The sequence below is a fragment of the Blastocystis sp. subtype 4 genome (assembly GCF_000743755.1).
Source record: "Blastocystis sp. subtype 4 strain WR1 chromosome Unknown seqid_0040, whole genome shotgun sequence".
Lineage (NCBI taxonomy): Eukaryota > Bigyra > Opalinata > Blastocystidae > Blastocystis > Blastocystis sp. subtype 4.
In genome coordinates, this window is record NW_014569507.1 from 1 (window position 1) to 20,902 (window position 20,902).

The 20,902-nt window shown below is 39.9% G+C and overlaps 8 protein-coding genes across 8 annotated transcripts; 5 read left to right on the forward strand and 3 right to left on the reverse strand.

The window, feature by feature from the left end:
- Positions 1-151: 151 nt before the first annotated feature.
- JH06_0839 (tyrosine phosphatase family protein) lies at positions 152-786 on the forward strand (the record flags this gene model as incomplete). Its single annotated transcript, XM_014673460.1, is given in 5 exon segments — positions 152-364; positions 395-516; positions 548-629; positions 660-752; positions 772-786. 5 exon segments carry the CDS (start codon positions 152-154, stop codon positions 784-786), a joined length of 525 nt encoding a protein of 174 aa, XP_014528946.1.
- Positions 787-795: 9 nt separating this feature from the next.
- JH06_0840 (hypothetical protein) lies at positions 796-2,748 on the reverse strand (the record flags this gene model as incomplete). Its single annotated transcript, XM_014673461.1, has 2 exons — positions 796-2,533; positions 2,567-2,748. The coding sequence occupies 2 exons, from the start codon at positions 2,746-2,748 to the stop codon at positions 796-798; spliced, it is 1,920 nt and encodes a 639-aa protein (XP_014528947.1).
- Positions 2,749-3,015: 267 nt separating this feature from the next.
- On the forward strand, positions 3,016-5,322 carry JH06_0841 (hypothetical protein; the record flags this gene model as incomplete). The annotated part of the gene is made up of 10 exons (XM_014673462.1): positions 3,016-3,042; positions 3,078-3,221; positions 3,242-3,414; positions 3,444-4,035; positions 4,066-4,404; positions 4,435-4,605; positions 4,636-4,803; positions 4,835-4,938; positions 4,970-5,137; positions 5,169-5,322. The coding sequence occupies 10 exons, from the start codon at positions 3,016-3,018 to the stop codon at positions 5,320-5,322; spliced, it is 2,040 nt and encodes a 679-aa protein (XP_014528948.1).
- Positions 5,323-9,194: 3,872 nt separating this feature from the next.
- JH06_0842 (hypothetical protein) lies at positions 9,195-11,254 on the reverse strand (the record flags this gene model as incomplete). The annotated part of the gene is made up of 3 exons (XM_014673463.1): positions 9,195-10,702; positions 10,735-11,031; positions 11,062-11,254. The coding sequence occupies 3 exons, from the start codon at positions 11,252-11,254 to the stop codon at positions 9,195-9,197; spliced, it is 1,998 nt and encodes a 665-aa protein (XP_014528949.1).
- A 558-nt stretch (positions 11,255-11,812) lies between these two features.
- JH06_0843 (hypothetical protein) lies at positions 11,813-13,005 on the reverse strand (the record flags this gene model as incomplete). The annotated part of the gene is made up of 3 exons (XM_014673464.1): positions 11,813-12,324; positions 12,357-12,475; positions 12,506-13,005. The coding sequence occupies 3 exons, from the start codon at positions 13,003-13,005 to the stop codon at positions 11,813-11,815; spliced, it is 1,131 nt and encodes a 376-aa protein (XP_014528950.1).
- A 1,106-nt stretch (positions 13,006-14,111) lies between these two features.
- JH06_0844 (hypothetical protein) lies at positions 14,112-14,913 on the forward strand (the record flags this gene model as incomplete). The annotated part of the gene is made up of 4 exons (XM_014673465.1): positions 14,112-14,190; positions 14,227-14,488; positions 14,520-14,710; positions 14,741-14,913. 4 exons carry the CDS (start codon positions 14,112-14,114, stop codon positions 14,911-14,913), a joined length of 705 nt encoding a protein of 234 aa, XP_014528951.1.
- A 2,233-nt stretch (positions 14,914-17,146) lies between these two features.
- JH06_0845 (hypothetical protein) lies at positions 17,147-19,046 on the forward strand (the record flags this gene model as incomplete). The annotated part of the gene is made up of 9 exons (XM_014673466.1): positions 17,147-17,217; positions 17,251-17,352; positions 17,385-17,539; positions 17,612-17,869; positions 17,899-18,096; positions 18,121-18,184; positions 18,216-18,510; positions 18,541-18,615; positions 18,648-19,046. The coding sequence occupies 9 exons, from the start codon at positions 17,147-17,149 to the stop codon at positions 19,044-19,046; spliced, it is 1,617 nt and encodes a 538-aa protein (XP_014528952.1).
- Positions 19,047-19,139: 93 nt separating this feature from the next.
- Positions 19,140-20,445, forward strand: JH06_0846 (hypothetical protein; the record flags this gene model as incomplete). The annotated part of the gene is made up of 5 exons (XM_014673467.1): positions 19,140-19,211; positions 19,243-19,431; positions 19,463-19,519; positions 19,552-19,875; positions 19,906-20,445. The coding sequence occupies 5 exons, from the start codon at positions 19,140-19,142 to the stop codon at positions 20,443-20,445; spliced, it is 1,182 nt and encodes a 393-aa protein (XP_014528953.1).
- Positions 20,446-20,902: the final 457 nt, after the last annotated feature.

Genomic DNA, 20,902 nt, shown 5'->3' on the forward strand with positions numbered 1-20,902 from the left:
TCATCGGCATGACACGCTTCGAGATCACTCCAGGAACAGATGCCAGCATTCTAACAACTTGATTCTGTTTTCCCATCAATTGGAGAAATGGAGAAACATCATTTCCACCTCGATTGTCTTTTTTATTTAGGAGTGTTGTTGGTAATAGGTGATGAATTCGAAGACAACGATTTGGTCCAATAACACGGTAATTCCACCATCGATCTTCGAGTGTGTTGTCTCAAAAGTGTATCGGAGTAATGTATTCTCTACAGAGAGTTTCCAGTTTATCAGTTCGTTGAATCTAAAGAGTATTGTTTATCTTGCCGAGGAGAAACTGAATGAAGATGTGATTTCATTCTGTGATTATCACAGAATCAAGATTGTTAGTTGAATGTGTGGATTGCAACTCTAGTTCACTCTTGATTGCAGAAGTGTTCATAAAGATGACTGGAAACCAATTTCTGAAGACAATGTTAAGAAAGCTATTGAATATATATTAAATCCAGAGAATGTTCCCGTTTTGGTAATGTGCAAGTATTGGTTGTTCTTCAAGAATAACCGTTAGAGATGGTGTAAAATATTCTGGAATTGTGATTGCGTGTCTGCGAAAGTGCTTTCATTGGTGTTTTACAAGTATCATTCAGGAAGTAAGAAGTGGGAAGTGAGTAATAACATAGTATCGACGTGAAGCTCATGATGCTCCTACCAATCCCAACGCAGAACTGTTCATTGAACTCTTTTCTCCTGATCTCGTTTCTCTTCTCTCATCTGTTTGGAGTAAACAAACAGTATTTACATACATAAACAGCAAATTTAGAAAAGAGAATCATTCACATCAAGATCAAAATCCAGCTCAAAATTCATATCACTCCAGTTCATATGATGACCTTCACAAGCATCCTTTGTTCCATTCGTCACCATTTTCTTCGCATCCTCAATCAGAGGTACAAGTGAGCTATAAGGACGTTGTCCAGCCTTCTCCATTCGATTCTCAAAATCGATAACCTTTTCATATAAGCCACGCTTATAGCAATCCATAATTAGATACAAATATGTTGAATATGAAACATCACCCCAAGCAGCTAAGAATCTTTCAACATCATCCCATTGATTACGCTCTGCTAACAGCTTCACAATTGGTTCATAATGATAGTGAGAAGTATCAACAGTTGTAGAGGCTCTGACTTCATTCAGAATTGCAACTGCTTTCTCTAACTGACCACAACGAGAATACAGATCAATCATGGAATGGTAAAAGAAGGAGGTTTTTTCAATACCACACTGCTTGAAGTGTTCAATACAAGCTTCACCTCGTTCTAAATCACCACACAATCCACATGCCAGAATGAGTTTGGCATAGCTAGATGCATCAGGCTGATAATGGTCTTCAATCATATCAGAAAAGATTTGGAATGCATCATTCAAGCAACCAGCATTGCCAGCCGCTAGGATGAGAGCTTCATATGTGTATCGATTAGGACGTTTACAATCATGTTCAGTCATAGGACAGGATCGCATGTAATCAAACATAGTCAAAGCATCTTCATAATTCTTAGCTTTGCTACAAGTGGCTATAAAGGCTGTGAGAATGTACTGATTAGCCTCAACACCATCATGCTTCATACACTTCAAGAATCGTTTTGCTTGCTCAACATCACCAATCTTTGCACAACATGACATCAGAGATGTGTAAGCATGTTGACCCACTACGTACGAGCGATGGCTTAATTCAGAATGAAAATCGACAGCAATCTTCAATTTGTAATGGTTCTCAAGATGAGGTGCTTTTGCAATTCCAGAAAACAAAGCATTTGTACATACAGCACGAGCTGGAAGGGGACCTTTTGTTAAATCTGTCAGTAACATCTGGAGATAAGTCTTGGATGGAGCAATAGGATAACATGCAGCCATCAATGAGGATATGGTGTATTCATCGGGATTGATGGAATACTGCTCCATGTTCTGACGCATGCGGAAAGCTTCTAATGGGAGTGCTTTTCGTGCATAATAATCAATCACGATGTTAAATACATAGCTATTCAGATCGATGCCATGAGAAATCATCTTCTTTAAAAGACTCTCAGCTTCTGATGGTACATCAGCTGCTAAGCAGGAACGGATGAGAATGGACATTGTATGACGATCTGGCATAATATTCTCTTCAATCATGGTTCGGTAAACATCAAAGGCCTTGTTCTTGTTCTTAAACTCCTCACACTTCTTCAGATACACATTAAACATCATAACATCGGGATTCAAACCACGTCGTTTTACTTCCTGCATTACTAAGGAAGAGAGTTGTAATGAGTTGCAAGATTGAATGACTTTCGTATAGTCACGAATATCGAGTTCATAAGGCAAGGAAAGGAGCTCTAACACTTTCGCTTGCAGATCCTCACTTTTTCCTTTTCCAGCTATAATACTATTAAGTAGACTTTCCTTCTTGTTTCGAAGACTGGACGGGTTGAAACGGGCATTATGCTTCTTTCCTTGTGAAGCAGGCTTCTTCTCCTGACTCTTTGGAGTGAATTCAGGAACCTTTTCAACCCCACTATATGTGAAAAATTCAAATTATACTAACCACATAGACGAAAAGGATGTCATTGCATGCGTCTTCTGCTGCGGAATTGTTGATCCAACAGCCACACTGTATTGCTTAATTCCATTGATCGTCGGTTTGATTCCTTTTCCCAAAGCACTGGCAATCACCGGAGTTCGAATCAGTTGCTTTGGGATTCGAGCGAACTTCAAACTAACAGCTTCCATAGTTTTGTTATACGCTCTGATAACCAAAAGTGAAGAGAGAATGGGGAAATGGGGAAACTCCATGTTCTATTCAATTCGATCTTCGTTTTTGTTTGCTGATATCAGATTTGTTAGAAAAGAGTTTCATATTTTTAGGATGATGGTTTGAAGCGATGTACAATGTGATCCCTCAATAGACGTAGAAACAAAGTATCCTTTCCTAATTCGTTCAAAATCATCACTTTCATAACATGAACCTGAAAAGGCTTAATCATTCAATTCATCGTGATGTTGTCAAAAGTTCGAAAAATCATCGTATATAGTATTGTAGAAGGGAATGATTTATGTAGAATCCTCAACAGGTGAAGATAGCGGTAAAGGTCCTAAAGCGTCTGAAATCAAATAATGCAACCGTCAAAGAAAGCGAAAAGATTGTGAAAGAAACCGTAAAAGAGGTAAGTTGTGTCCTTGTGTGGATTCGCTATTGGTCGAGCGTAATCTTACTTGGATATAGATGAAACCCAACACAAAAGTACAAACACAAATTCCTCCTAAGCCTGTCACGAATTCTGTTGGAAATGGTGTAAAGCAGGCACAGCCAACAAAGAAGAAATCGATGGGAGCAGGAACGAAAGTAGTAATAGCTACTCTTGTTGGTCTGCCTGTTGTCATTCTCGGTGGAATGAAGTGGATTTGAAGGATGATTATTATACTAGGTTGTCTCCAGATTTCTTTTACCGTTGTGAGAGAGAGTATCCGCGTGCCGTTGACTTTGTGCGTCGATATATTCCATTGAATTGGCCAGAAAAGAAGGATCCCATTGAGAAGAACGATTTTACGATTTCTATGAGTTCAAAGGAATTGGAATCCGAAGTGACTCAGATCCTTCAGAATGTGGAAGCATCGTTAGCTGAGGACGAAGTAGAGAGTTATGAGGATGTGGAGAATTCGGATATGGAAGAAGTTGATTTTGACGTTGATCATGCGTTGGCTGTGTTGGCTTTGGCTCGAAAAGCAATGGAGGAAGAGAAGGAATCTTGTGAAGAGGCCCCCGAATCGTGTGAAGAGGAATCCGAGTCATTTGAGAACGTGGAAGAATCGGAAGCAATCCCAGAAGCTGAGAAGATTTGTGATGTAGTTCCTTGTGAGATACAAGAGGAGAGCCCTGTGGAAGAAGCTACAGAGGAATGTGAATCACAAGAATTAGATGAGAGTTCTTCATCTACTGATATTTCCGAAATAGCCACGGAATCTGGAAACAGTGGCGAACCCACACAGAACCATGTAGAACCACCAGAGACTCTGGATGTAGTTATCTATTAAACTGCTCATATCTAGACCACGATTCTGGAACGTGTTGAAAACACCATTTTGGAGACTGTAACTCCCATCACAGCAGAATTGTCTGCTTCACTCTCTTCCTCTCTCTCTGAAGATTTGCGTCAGAAACTGCTCTCGTTACAACAGCAGGTACGTCAGCTCTCTGTAAGCGAATCCAGGAGATTGTATGAAGCTCTGATGGAGCAGAAAAGAGAGCTGGAGAAGGAATTCGAACTGCGGATTCAGGAACGAAAGAAGGAAGTGGAGACAGAAGAGAATCAGAAGTCTATAGAACGCGTGAAGACACAGGAAGATCGGATCCGAGGCCGATTTGAGGCTGGAATTGCCAAGATGGATGTTAGTTTGAAAGAGTGAAATCATGAGTAGAAACTGTTCCATCAATCCCAGGAAGAATGTGAATTGGAATCACAAGAAGATGGTGAGGCTGAGAGAGAAAGAATGAGAGAGAGAGTAGAGGAAGAGTGGGCCGTTCTCACTCAATCACATCTCCAACAAATTCTGAGAGAAGCTTCGGAAATGCGAGAAATTCGAACAGAAGTGGATTTTATGAAGAAGTATCAGAAATAGGAAATGAATCGACATCAAGCCGTTCTTCAATTGTTAGCTGAGAAAAACCGCGAGAATTTGGAGTCATTAGAGGAGGCAGAAAAGAATCAGGAATTCCAGAAAAGTGTCATTAGTTTACAACAGGCCGTATTGGAAGGAAAACCTCTGGAAACACCCATCAGCGAACTGGTAAGATGTGGTGTTTGTGTACTGAGTTTAGAAGAAGCAGAGTTTGAATGATCCTATTATACTTCACATCCTTGGGAATATTCCAGAGTCTAGTCTTCAGAGTGGGGTTCATTCAACTGCATATTTCTATGCATCGTAGGGGAGCGACTGATTGCTGTTGAAATAGATTCAACCAGCTGCTTCATGATGCTCGTGTTGCTGCCAAAGTACCAGCTAACTCGGGTTTGGCAGGTCAGTTGTTGGGACGAACAGTGGTAGCCTTGATGGGAACTGAAGGCGTGAGTGAAGACGATCCATTAGTGCGTCTGGAGGCCATGAGAAAATGTCTGTTGAGGTGAGAATGAGAGATGGAGGTGATGGGATAGAGGTGATTTACAAGAAGCATATGAGATTGGAAGTACACTTGGGAATGGAGCAGGTGAAGTGTTAGCATCATGGTTAGGAGAAGTAGAAGATGCCCTTCAAGTAGAGAAAGCAATGAAAGAATTGATACTTCATATCAAACGGAATGAATTCTAATGTAAGTGTTTAGAATTATCAAACAATCATTTCAAACTGCATTTATCGTACAATCATCACATAACACTTCACTAGTATCAACTTGTTTCTTACATCCACCATTGCTACACATCACATCAATATCTCTATCCTACGTCTTCTCTTCCTTCTTCTTTCTCTTCTTCTTTGATGGATTCTTAACAGTTGATGGATCACGATTTCGATTCTTCTCCTTTTTACTACCGAATACGTACAAATGATACATTTCTGAAGAATAAAACTACTATTTATGGAATGCCAAAAATCTTACATGTTTCTGGAATCGATACAGAAGTACACATAACATGCTTTCACACACAATACACACACATTCCCACAATACTCCCAGAGGTGCTCCATACACATAAGAATTCTTCAAAGATCGTCGAATAACCGCGGTTATCCCTTCTACAAACAACTCTGCTCCAGCTGCACTCACTACGAGGAGATATTGTGTCTGCGTATTCACTGGAACGAACCAACCAATTATCGTGCAGATTATGGCAATTCCAATTAATGTATAGAAAACTGATCTATTTGTGAATTCCAGAAATAGGGCCTACATTAGCAAATATTTCCCTTTCAGAACAATAATGTCCGTGATGAGTCGAATCAACCAGACTGAGGCCAGGAGCAACACATTTCCACAGAAGATATGAATGGCAATCTTCGATCCACAACGGAGAACCAAATGACTTAGCAACAACGATACAACAATACAACCGAATTCGATACAACATCTCCATAATTGATTTGATTTCTGGAATTCCTCAAAGCTGATTGAAATTACAACATAGTAGAGAATGAAGGAGAAAAATGAGGCATTGAAGGAAAGGACAGAATAGTACAGATTTCGGTACCCAACCGAACTGATATAAATACCCACGATAATTGGAATAATAAGGAATAAGACAGAAGATTCGTTAATTTGACTCAAAATGGTTAGTGGCTGTAAGGAATAAGCTTGAATGACCATTTCTGAGTCAATACATCCACAGTAGTAATTCTGGAACGAATCACGGATCAATCCTGATGGAATCTGAATGGTGTAACTGTCGCGAAATTCGAATGAGGAACCCAGAGGGAACCGAATCTGTTTATTATCCAGAATCAGATCCTTTTTGGGAATCTACAAATAATGGAAGATTTCTGTCATTACAATATAATGAGCTGAAATACGAGGATGAGATACAAGAATGGATTGAGCAGTCTGGAAATCTGAAATCTGTACCTGCTTGTTGAATTCCAGAATTAGGATAGGTTTTATAACTTTGTCAAAGGAGACAGCAACAGCTCTCCAGGAGACAATAATTGTCTGTTTTTCCACCACAATGGATTCAGTTAAATCTCCCGCCAATTCATTTCCTGCCAGATCTGTAATCAGTTGATGAGGAACTCGAACTGATACACGACCATTGTGAATGGCTCTTGCAAGTAGAGAAAAACTAGGAATAATGAGAATGAGTATCAGCTTACCGATCACTGGCCACCATCGCATCTTCCACCTCACCATTATCAACCTCAATACAATCTCCAGAACTCCCAACTGAACAAACCATACTCATCAAACGTTCTTGAGTCACTAGACGTACATTGTCAATCAGTGACAATTGTGGGTTGTACAGAAACAGAATTGACTCTGATAGCTCAAATGTGAACCAAATCCTATCCCCGTTGGTACGCTCTTCATGAGGCGATGATGCGAGCAATGAAGGTCGCATGGAATCTAATGATCAAGACTCAAGCATTTGACATACCATGGGTGATACAGAAGGAGAGAGGAAGTGGATTTGGCAAATGATTCTTCGAACTAATAAATGTGTCTATTTCTGACATTCCAAAAATAGTCCCTACTTTTGAGAATATCCACACAGACCTGTCCTTGAACAGTAGCCTTAATTGTGAAGTCATAGTAATATGTCTCAATTCCCGTGGTATGATTATAGGCAGTATGAACTTCAGGATCCAATGATACCAAAAAGCCGTTTTTGACGACAAAGTCTTCCAGAGCAATATGAGTGAGAGGATGTGTAGAATGGAGCTGACATTCAATAGTGCTGTTGGAAGTGAGAGGAAGAAGTGGACTTGTGATTGCTAGAGAGAAGTCAGATGCATCAATTGTAAGAGAGAGTGGAGTACTCCGAACATTTGTAGCACCAGCTACATCAGCAGCAATACGTTCAGGAGCCACACAACGCATCGATAGAGCCGGATCTAAGAATGAATGGAATCTCTCTCCAGTACTCATTAACTGATTTGGTATCATATCAAACTGAAACACACGACTTGTAAGCATGAATCCATTCATCACAAGACAATTCTCGCATATGATCTCACTAATCTATGGATCAATCTCAGTTCGATTGCTCACATGTACATCAATCACATCACGTGTGAATACACCCACGATTCTGTGTGTGAACATGTAGAGACCACCTGGACTCAAATCCCATAATACCAAACTAGGTCGATTTCGTTCATATCCAAAATCAACTCTTATTTCGTCATTGTTTCTTGCGCCAGCAACCGAACATACCGAATATGCACTAATCTGAATAGTTTTCCATCCACTGCTATCTCCATCCAAATACAGAACGCACTCTGTGGAAAATGAATTTCCAGAATTCATAATGATTTGGGTTATTTGGAGTCCCATAAGTAGAAACAAACCTGAATCACACGCTTTCAACACTTGGTCGAAGTGAACATGAGCCGTGATGTATCGATCAATCAAGCCACTCTGACTGGAATCCTCCTCCCACGATACTGGAGGCTGTTTGATTTGTATGAAGGGAGTTTCATCGACATAAATCTGGACATTTATTTGATTATCCACAAATCGAGATAATTCTGTCACTACACCCAAATACGTTTCATTTCCATCAGATCCAATCATGAATGCGGTGACCACACAATAGATCAATGAAGGCTCTGTTGGTGATACTGAGATAAGGACTTGATTGGTGTTGTGTATGGTGAGAGTCGTTGGGAGAACAGTCACGGTGGTGGTGACAGCATAGCAAGTGATATTCAAGCGATAATCATATTGAAGAGATGAATCGAATATCCCAGAGATAAACACGTTAGGGACGAGTAGAGTCAGTATGATAGACACAGGTGAATGAAGTGTTTCATGATGTGTTGCTGTTAGAGTGAAGAGTGAGTATGTTTCTACAAGTGATGACTATGGTGGGGTACCTACGAAGAGTTACACTCAACTCTAAGTCAGTCTTCATAGTATTTCCTGCTTCATCAACAATTGCTTCTTTGGGGACATGCAGAACTGTTGAATCTTTTCCTGATAACTGGATTCGCAAAATAAACCTGAATTTCATCCTTTTCCAAAAATATGTACATTACATCAAATTCCGAAAATACTTCCATTATTTGTCCTTCCCTAATTTGCACCAATTTCAGATTCTTCAAAAAGTTCGTCTTCTCGGATGCTTGGAGAATAAGAGTGATTGATGGAATGATGGAATGACTGAAGGAAGCAACCTGATGAAGAGTTGGAGATTGAACATCGTAAATGACTGATAAGGGTTCAATCTCTGGATATGGAGACCCATCTGTGATCGTATGCAGACAGTCTAAATGTGATCATGAGAGAACATAAAAAACCCTTCATTAAAGTGAAAGAGAATAAAGACTCAGACTGTGGATACAGTGTGATAAAAAAGTGTGGATTCTCTCCTGAGACTTGAATGTGTTGAATGTTTGTAGTGACAAAGCATGATTGATTCAGTGAATGAAGAGATGGCTGAAATGATAAGGTGAAAGTGAATGGATGGTTTATAATTCTCTTATTCTCTGAAGGGACTAACATCACAGAAGGTGACGTAGTATCTACTCAGTCAATTCATCATTCTATTCAAACCTCGAATCCATTTCAATTTAACATACCAACGATTATTCATGGTTCCATTCAACAATGTGACAACACCTTCCTCAATCCAAAATTCAAAAACTCCTTCCTCATTCACATTCAAACACATGTCAACCACAGTCTGAGTACCCACACTCCCGACAACGAATTTAGCTAAGGAACACATGGAAGTGTGCACATCATCAGAATGAAGCTCTGTCACCAGACTAGGAGCTTGGAGACGACCACAAACATCATTTGTGTATACTATGTCCTCTTCATCAAATGTTGAAACGAACGAAAACCGTGGTTCGGTTGCCACAATCTTAAATGCTTGGGATCCCAAACATGGTTGGTCTTGTTCTGAAATAGCAGCACCTCCTTTCACATAGACCCACATTGCTCCTGACTCTGCAAAACTGACATCAAATACACTATGTACAGAGGAATGCATACTCAGACTCACAGTGGCATGAATCCCGTCAGTTCTCCAGGAGAGGAGGGAAGAGGAATCCATTCCTCGCATCATTTCAGTAAAAGACACTCGAACACGATACTCAAACGGTGATTCTGTGGCCATGACTGAGATTTGAGGAAGAGGCCGTTTTGTTTCAGCATGGAGAATGATGGAAGGAAGATTCTCAATGTAGAGATTACTGGCGAGAAGAGATCCAACAGGAGGCTGTACGACAATTTCGGTGTCGTAAGGCGCAATTACCGCAACCACAAACTGAGTATTGGAAGAATAACTGGTTTCGATTGGGATCACAAGCAGACTGTTGGGGGCATTGACCCATGAAGGGAAGAGAGAAATCACAACTCCATCACAAATCAGCTTCACTTCGTATACAACAACAGAACTCATCAACAGAACCGCTGAAGTCATGGAGCATGTGCTGGAGGTGGTAAGAGAGAGAGGAAACGAATAGGAAGTGGTGTACTGAATGATCAACTCATCCGAAGTAATGGAGTTGATTGATTTGAAAGTATGACTGAAGTCTACTCGAATCGTAGTTCTTACAAGAGATGTAGTGAGAGAAAGAATCAGACTGTTGGTGGATTCATCTTCTGTAAGAGAAACAACAGTAGAATTAGAGACAGAGAAGTCTTGAATTTTAGGAGTGATGGGAGATTCACACACAATATATACGACGATCAGCAATTCATTGACGAGTTGCTTTTGTGATAGAAACAGGCACATGTTGGGTGTACTTGGTACGACCACTTCCAATGAATCTGAAGCTACACTCACACGTCCCTCATCGTCAACAAAAGCACCAGCAGGAGCTGAAATTGTCAGTATTCCAGGGTACATAGGAGCTACATAGAATAACCATGTTGAGTCTCTCAGACAATGGAGATCGGTTAGAGTCCCATGTTTCACGACAATCATTGAATCATTTGCAGTTGACACAGGTGATGGAAATGTGAGAAGAACCTCAAATGAAGCTTGTGGTGAGGATTGAAGAATGAAAACAGGTTTAAAGATGATGGAATCTTGATGTTTATTATCATGACAAAATTCGTACCTTTTTCTAGAATGACAGTATTACTCCGGATATTGGTATTACCACAAAGATCTTCAATCATGCCATCACTGATCACCAATCTCACCTCTCCATCCTTCACACCATCAACAAGAAATGAATACTCCAGAGGATCATTCTCCTTCTGAAGGAGATTGGTAATTACAGCATTGGTGGATGCTTCGAAGATACAACTTGTGAGACCAGAAATGACTTCAGTGAGTCTGAACGAACATTGAAGAGGCGATTGGATGATCTCAGTAGACTGACAGCGAATCATCACTTGAGGCGATGTGACATCTATCAATCATGCTTCAGTCAATACATTACCATAATAGAAATGGAATTCAATGGGATCACTTGAGACTCCACTTGTGCTTGTTGCTACTCCTGCTGGGATCCCAACAATTCCTTCTCCTTCCTCCATCATATGAATGACTAAGCGAAGTATGCTCTCCTGAGAGGGAACAACATCGATACACTCACAATTCACACATGAAATCCGTTCCTTCAATGGAATCATCGTGATTGGAGAATCATATTGAATGAGGAGAGGAATAGGATTATGATTTGTGTATGGTTTTGTTAGTATCGTGGCTGTAGCAAGTGTGAGAGAGAGTGTAATTGAAAGGGTATTTGATCGAATATTGTGATAACCGTTATGGTCAGTTGTCACTGCTGCTGGAAGAGTAATGTTAATAACAGAAACAAATGGAGTCTGTGGGGATAGGTAAAGAAGAAAGGATTGAGGAGAAGACGGGTCAGAATCGGGAGTCATGGCAATCATTCCAACAACCAAACCACCTTCTATGGATAGAAGATTAGAAGTGAAATTTTGAATTGGATGAGAGAATGAGAGTGTGATTGAGAGTGGTGCTGGACAAGCGGTCATACAAGATGAAGTGAGAAATGGAATAGGTTGAGGTGTATTGTAGGAGGATACGAATGTAACAGATTCCTGGAGAGTATTCCCACAATTGTCTGTTAGTGTTGTACCATTGAACTCTGTGGTGATTAGAAAATGGAAAAGGAGGACAATCAGTCATAGTCACTCATCACATCACAATAATCAAGTCACTCATCACTCACCTTTCATCATAGTCACACTCCATGTCCCACAATTCATAGGATATACCAACAACCATCCCTGAGCCCCCTGATGAACGAGAGTATCCACAATCCCATTCTCCACATTCACAAATTTCCACATCTCCTCACTCTTCAGATCCACATTCACCGAAAACGAATATTCCACAAGGAATGGAGGTCTGAATCCTGTACTTGCTATAGTTACTGTCAATGGATTCCAACTATGGACAATACTAAAAACGACCGGATTATTGGAATATCCATTTTCAGCAACAATGAATCCAGAATTTATGGTGAAAATGGTAATCTGATTGATAGGTACAGTAGCATAGAATCGATAGCGAGAACCAAGAGGATGAATATGGAACGAACAACCAGTGTCAGAAGTAACACGCCCTGTATCCATAGTATGCATCTCTCCCGTGACATTGAACTCGAAAGCTACACCTCGATACGATGAATAAAATGTTGTTTTTGGGAGTAGAATCTGAGGGATTGAGCAATCTTAGAATTTAGAAAATAATCATAGCAAATACCATAATGAACAGTTAGAACACCTGAAGCAAGATTCTGATTCAGATATGTATCGAAAATAGTATTTGCCAAAATCTGAGCACTAATCTCTGATTGAAACTGAATCAGAGTTATGAGAAAACTATGAATGAATGAAGAGAATGATATGAACCTGGATGATGAATCTCTTATGATGTTGGAAATATTCGCTCCTTGAACAGCAAGAACATTAGCATTGATACCTGGAATTACAGTTGTTGAGTTGAGAAGAAGAGTGATCTGACCACGTAAACATGCCTCTTGGTGTGTTGTAACCACAAATAGTGCCACTGGAAATGGAGATGAGTTGATTGCAATTTGCTGTTCTAATGATTCTTGAGAATGATTGCCACCATCATTCATTGCACAACCATATAACAGTTGGATGGATATAGAATCACTTGTATTGGAGGGAATATCAATCCAGATCAGTACAATACTTTGATTCTGAGAGACATATACAATTGAATATGCTTTCACAGTTCCAGCAGATAAGCGAACATAATTAGGACGAAAAAATGCAACAGGAGAAGCGAATGTCAATTCACAGGAAATGAAAAACTGTTGAAACGCTGATAACTCTCTTGAGCAATGCATTTTACTTTCAAAGTCCGTTCCATTCGTTCGATACATTGTTAACATATTTGATTTCTCATTGGGAGTATAGTTGATCGAATAGATCGTTCTTCTCTCCATCACAATCGAACATTGAGGTGCTAGCATGATTACTTCTAACTGATAGGTATTTTCTGCATTTATCAAGATAAGTGAACATCCTGAAGCAATAAAATCTCTCGACTCCACTTGCGTTTGCGGTACTTCTCCAAACTCAACTACAATCATAGGGTTCCCTTGTTGGGACACAAATCCAGTCTTCTTCAAAGTAACAGAAAAATAGTCTCTAGATGTAGAACCTAAAATATTAATTATCAAATAAAAGCAAACCAAAAGAAAGAAAGGAAAGAGTGACCGGATTACTCAACGATTCTTCCAAACTGTCTATTTCTTCACAACAATCTGAGTAAACGAATTGATATTTCATCTTTACAGATGATATAAATAAACAAGCATTCTGCATACTCCTCAGCAGCCCGATTGAAGTATTCTTCCCTGAGGGAGTAACAAAAACATGTTCACAATTAAAAGGACATTTCAAATCTTCATTATGGACTTGGAGAATGGAACTTGATGAGTCACTCATCAAATGTCCATCCAGTACGATTCCATTTGTAGAGTCTATCAATGAAAAACGAAAACTAACACCAGACAAGCAAAGGATAACAGTAACAAGAACGACAGGAAAAGTGCTCGCACTTTCCTATTCGTCATGTTTTCTTCTATCCTCATCAATACACTTTGAACAAGATTTGAACTGTATTCGGATTCACAATAGAAGAAACACGACAAGAACGGGAATAGCAGGATATTCGCACAGGATTGAGCCATCTTATGGGTTCATACAAACATCATGAGAGAAATATGAACAATCGTTTTCCACTTATAGGATGATGGGAAATACCTGTTGCAAGGTAATACTTGAATAACTAGTACTTCGTGTGTTTCCGTGATTTGGTTTTCCATTCAAATATTCCACTAGACTAGTACTATCTAAATAACAATGAAAACTCTTTCGAATTTAGCTTCTTCTCATTCATGTTTTTATAATGGGATTTCTTATCTCATATCTTGTTGTAACCACTCTTTTATTACCATATTCGCTATCTGAAGTCGTCTCCAATATGGTTACGTGCAAATATGAGAGTTATTGTTATCCATACTCTCTCTTCAACAATTCGGATTGTATGTCCTATGAAAAGAGTAGGAGTTACAATAATATCGAATTCTAATGTCTAGTTCCCAAATGCAGTAACTGGAAGCGAGCATCCTTTGAATTTGTTATCAATAAAGTATCTGTGATACAAGTTTGCGGTGAAGGGATTCACCAAGATGTACCGTTTTTGTTTAATACGACGACGGCCATTCTTATTCCTTTTTCTTTCTTCCCATCTCAAGGTATTTCTATGAGGTTTTCAATCCTCGATACTAGTGTTGCAGATCATCATATCTATTTTGCTGATTCTCCTTCTCTTGAATACACTGCTATGTACGAAATGAAGTAGGTGCGAGATTGTTTTCATAATAGATAGAGTGGAGTACAACTTTTTCCTAGCTCGTATTTTTCAGTATCCATCTTTAGGGAATTTGTATTTGATTATTGATCCATCTTATCCATTCAATGCTACTATTCGTCTCTATAATTCTGTGCTACCTCTAGTTGTTCCTACTGTTGAATTTCATTTGAAAGACTATTTGATGCGGTACATTTTGCCTTCTTCCCGTATGCTGTTTCTTATTGTGTTGATTCTAGTTTTATCTCTCCAACTGATTTTTTGTATGTGTCTAGCTACGGTTTTGATTATGTGTTGTATTGACGTTATTCGTCCTTCTGACATTATGCTACAGCTATCGAGGGATTCACGATATGTTATCAAGAAACTGAAACCCCATCGACGGATACATCGTATTGATGTAATGAATTAATTGGAGATTAATCAGTAGAATGGGAAGAAATCGTATCGACGAAATGATTCTGTTCACACAGTATCTAGTGGAGACAATCAAAGCAATCGTTCTTCTCGTGCGTAGTTCTTAGTTCATTTAGTTTGTCTGATTGTTCAAAACACGTCAATAGACAATAATTATTACGTCACTGCAAGCAGCAACGCTACCAATCACTTTACCAACCATCATCCCGCCACTGCGTATTAAAGGACAAACCAGGCGACATCACATCCGTCATACTGTCAGGAATTCCATTACTATCCATAAAAAGTTCGAAATTGTCATCTCGACGACGAGCACGGGGATTCGAGAATAATGACCCCATCGATAAAACCTCAGAAGAAGCGTTCTGTGATAATGAAGAAGTGGTCGTTGGTTCCTTGGGCGGAGCCGACTTAACTTCGACAGATTGAGCTGGTTCTTCTGGTATACTCACATTCACAGACTGATCAGGAGTACCCTTCGGAACGAACTCTGTATATCCAGTAGCCGTGAAGTGAGACTGTTCAGAAGAAGAACCTTTTGGTGATTGTGCCTCTTCAGCTACAGCTTCAGTCTCTTGTTTAGTAGGCATTGGTAACAACTCCTGCAAAGACTTATGAAGTGTCTCACTTCCATCAAAGAAGTGTTCGTTATCCAATACAAATCGATTATCAAAATAGCTGTCACTCAGACTGTACATTGAATCTTCAAGTGAAAATGCTTTGCGAGTACTATGAATGGCTTCTTGTGATAATTGAGAGTAAGGATAGTTATCGAGATACGGATTCTTGAAAGTCGTATTGTATGTATCATGAATGTCATTAGCAACAGCATGATATGGAGTATACATTGAAGAAGAGAATGGTGTATACAGAGGATGACTACGAGCTGGCGTAAATATATCATTCTGATATGGAGAATAGACAGATGATTGGGTTGGATACACGTTCAGTGATGGATAAACTATGATTATTATATTATCAAATCACTACCTTGTTGTTGTGGAATTGGTACTGTTGGAGAAGGAACATCGGTTGCTTCTTCGGATACCAAGTGATATTCGACAAAGATCTTATACAACTGCTCAACATACATCTCTACTCCACAGACACTCACGGATGGATTGGAAGGAGAAGATGGTGATTGAACACAGAGAGAAATACAAGCATTTCTATACATCACGCGAGCGACAATTCATCACTTCTGTCCATAAGCAGCTGTCAAGTCCTCTAGTTTCTTCAGATCCACATTCTTCAAGCTATCAGCAATTTTCTTACGATAGAAATCATTTCGCTCCAATTTCTGAATCTTGTGAAAAGCATTCATCCAGGTTTCACGGTCTTTCGCACAATATACCACTAAACAAGGCCATTTATCCTCAAGGGAGGCCATACGCAGTCCCCAGCAACCACTACGATCAATAATCGCTTTCAGCAGGCTGTAGCGACACTTGTAGAGAAAAACGTGTCTTTGACCCTTTAAAGAAAGAGGTCTTTCAAACACTCCTGGTGTTTCCGTGGTTTCCTCCGTCGGGGTTCCTGGTGGGGTTAAAGATGGTTTTTCCTTTGGAGCCATCTTCTTGGAAGTCTGCAGCGATGTAAGTGGAGAAACACCAGGTTTCTCCGTTGTTTCCCTTGGAGCAGGGCATGGAGAGATGGAGGCAAGTCCCTGAATGAGAACTCGAATGGACTGAATCGCACACTGGACAACCAGTGCATCATACACAATAATCACTTTCATTCCCCCTTCTCGTTTTCGAATCATAATATCAATTGATGGGTCTAACGTGGAGGCAACGTTCTTCACCAAAGCCACTTCCTCCTTCGTTAACTCCCTTACGATATCCACTGCAACAAAAACAGTATCTGGAAATAAGTACAAATAGAAATACCAACTATCGACTTGGGAAGGCCAATTCGTTCGCGAAGGTCCTGAAGGAACAGTATCCAGAGGCGGTTCTGGTTTGAAAAGCTGTTCCGAACCTCCAGAACTAAAAGTAGAACTCTTGGAAGAAGTAAAGAGATTCTGTTGAACTGAACCACTCGGATTGCCAGATGCAATCTTTCGCCTGAACGAATCATTTTGATCCATATTTTCACACTCACAGGTTCAGGATTAGCCTTTTTTGAGTGGAGAAACAGGTAAACCGTCGAAAACAGAACGAAATCTTTGATTCAATACCATTTCGTTGCTTCTACAAGTACCAGAATTAGTCCCATTGTAGGTGAAGATGCAAAAGAGTCAAACAAATCTGATTGCTTCCCTCTGTGATTTGTTAGGTTCCATTAATGACAATGAGCGGTACGTGTTTCGTGATTTCCTGTTAGAGACTAGTCAGGAGGCTGAGGCCCAAATGAAAACGTACTACAATATGGATGGATTCCTTTTAACGTTATTGGAGATCACACAGCTTCCCGTTGTCAATCATGGCAGCCGGTGACTGTTGTCTTGTTTTATTTCACTTCTAGTCTTCAAGCAGCAATTTATTTCAAAAATGACTTGTCAAAACGATGGTGTTTGAGCTGCAAAGAGACAGATCCCGATAATCCTTCCGTTGTTATTGCATTACCCATCAATCCAGAGGAGAAAGCTACGATTCGGTCCAATCTCATTTCATTGATGGGTTCTAGCGAAGAAGTGATTGCAAGACAATTTGTAGAATGTTTGTATTTAGATTGTTTCAACTCATTCTAAGGTCTCGTTCAGATTGGTTTAGAAGACTATTACATTAATTGGCCTACCATGATGCAGGAACTTGTGGCTCAATGTCAGTCGAATGACGTTTCCATCATCAGTCGTTGTCTGACTGTCATTGAAGGTATTTGCAAAGTGCTGGAGACAGTTCCCGATAGTGACATTGTGGGTGGTGTTGTTCTTCATTTTGTGGATGATTTGAACGTATTCTTGCGAACAATGTGGGAAACAATGGTCAGTATTCTTCCACAAGTTCAAAGTTATCCTGGGGATGTTCGTTAATTGTAGACGATTATGATAAACTGGAGTTAATCCTCACTTGTCTGCTGTTGATAGCAAATACTCGTCGTTACTGGATCATGGTCGATGTGATCCGTGATATCAACACTGACCACGAACAGGAGGATGCTTCTTGTGTGGATCTAGATATCTGGATGTCCTTCTTCAGTGTGATGCTACAGTACACGAATTCCATGTTTGGTCGATGTTTGCTTCTTGTATCATTTCTAGTCGAAAACCCGACAGCTACGGTTCTGGAAGAACTGAAGGCATCTATTATTTCGTTCTGTACCGTGTAAGCCATGTTGATGATCAATGACCTCTAGCTGTGTGAACCGTCATACAGACCTCTTCACCCAATACTTCCAATCCTTCTCATCGGCTATCTGGTCTCTTTTAGCTACTGTAGGTCCATCCATCAAGTATCAAGAAGTGGCAGTTTCATCACTTCATTTCTTTTCTTCTGTTTGTACGAAGCGAATCTTCCGAGGGGTATTTCAGTCCGGAGATATGCTGCAACAGTTAATTGCCAATGTTATCGTTCCGAACTGTATTGCTCAGGAAACACTCCTGGAACAGTTTGAAGTGAAGCCTAATCTCTACATCAAGAATTACGAAGAAGTAGCCATGATCATGGGAATTGAGATGTAGGGATATAAGGTGAATTCGCCTCGATATGCTGTTGCTCACTTGATTACAGCCTTAAAGGATCAATTCCAGATGAATGTAGGAATTCCAGAAAACTGGCCGATTTTTAGTTTGTCTCGTTATTGATGGAGGCGATCCTTCAGTTGTTGGAAGGGTCTCCCGAGCAGCGTGATTGTGGTTATCATATGTTCTTCTATCGCAATTGCGAATTCCCATCCATCATGCGATCTATTCGTACAGTGGACGACATTCAATTCGTAAACAGCTTCTTAGAGCGCTTTGCTCTCGTTGACTTACAGAGTGCTAGTAATCCGATCTTGATTGCAGATTCGCTAATCACCTGTGATCTATTTCTCAACTTCATTCCTGAGGGAAGCATCATGCAGATTCTCCAGCGATGTGTTACCCTGCTCACCGGTACCAGTGAATCTGTGAGAGTATTGAGTGTTATTACGATTGACCGCATTCTTACAAAGTACCAGCCAAGTCACAACTGTGTGGTTGAGTGATGTGTAGAAGATAATTCTCAGAGCTCAGTGTTAGCAGCTTCCCAACTTGAACCATTGATCATTCCACTTACAAACTATTTATTGAATGTATCCATGCCACTAAAACAAACCGATCATTATCTGATCAAGACATATTTGAGAATTGTGTTGTTTATGAATGAAAAAGTGCTTAATTGAAAATTTTAATGACTTCTAGATCCTTCCTTTTGCGAAGGATATGCTACAGAAGTTGGCAACAATTCTCTCCATGTTATCAGCCAATATCACCAATCCTCATTATGTCCATTATCTCTTTGAGGCTCTCGTTGCTTTTGTTCGCATTTCAAGCTCGAATCAAAGTTTATGTAATGACATTGAGAGCTACCTCATTCCTTTTATGCAAGAAGTATAGATCGATATAGTCATTTAGTTTCTAGTATTTGAATCGCGGAATTATTGAATATATGCCGTATATCTTCCAACTCTTTGGATTGGTTCAAAATTCGTACGTCCAATCATTTTGTAGATGTTGTATTCTCGTTCAAACGGCACAAGTCAGGTCTTTTTGGATTTGTTACCAATTGTTTTGAGTGACCAAGTATGGAGCGAAAAATCAAACCAAACTGCTCTCGTATTTCTCCTCAAAGTGTATCTCCAGAAGAATGTTGATTTATTCCTCGTTGAAAATCGAGTACAGCAGTTGTTTAACATTTTCAGATCTCTCTGTACCCGTAAAACCTCGCGTGTTGATGGATTGGAATTGCTGAGTCACATAATCCAGAATCTTCCTTTATCAGTCATTCAACCGTACCTCACATATGTTATTGATATTCTGACCATTCTATCAGGAGTATGTGTTTGAGTTCATGTTCATGGATAGAAAGGAGCATCACGTGCAGTGAAAGAGGCGATTCTTAACAATCTATCGCTGCTAACGATTTTACATGGAATTGACTGTTCGACCAAATTGATTCTCGCTCGAGGAACTGAGACTTTCATGTCGTTCTTCACTACAATCTTTATCAATGGAATTGAGACTATGGACGAGACTGTCCGTAAGGTGGAGGTGTATGGTATAAGTCAAATGCTCTTGAAGGAGCAATCGTTCTATCAGCAGCCTTTTACAACATTGGCTCAGGGTATTTTAGCAATGATGCGAGCAGTACTGCGTGATGTGAACAAGAATTGGACAGACTCCTCCAACTTCCTGGACATCCCTGTGGAATATGATGCATACCACAAATTATCTCTGGCCAATATCGGGGTTGTTGATCCTATTCCTCAGGTGAACGATTTGAATGGTCTTCTTCGCCAGACTATCTCAAGTGTAATTGGAAACACACCAGGAGGACTGGAAGCCCTTTATGTTTCCTTATCTCCTGTAGACCGAGAGTATCTACAGAACAAGTTATCGATTTGAAGTGTTTGTGAACAAATACCTCTAATACTCCCTAGAATCACCTGTATACCGGTTATGTAAAACGCAGCTATTGCACAAATGATGTAACAACTTGAACTTGCCACATTTCGGACACACGACGATATTTGTCTTCAATTCCAACTTTTGTGTTGCTCTTCGCTGACGACGTTTCTGAATTGACGTCTACATCATGAACAACTGTATCCATTCCCACTCTCTTCTTGGGTGTAGCAAATTGAAGAAATGACTCTTCAAGCCACTTAGCAAGATCAAATTTATGCGTTTCTTCTCTTTGATTCATGATAGCCAGAGGTGTTCGCTGGATTGCCGGCAAAGCAAGTTGAAGCTGGGGAAAAACAGGAAACATACGAAGCGTAATGGACTGGATACATCTTACAATGCCGTTCATGATCATGGTAACAGGAATCTAAAAAGCCATTATTGCGACAAGCATCAC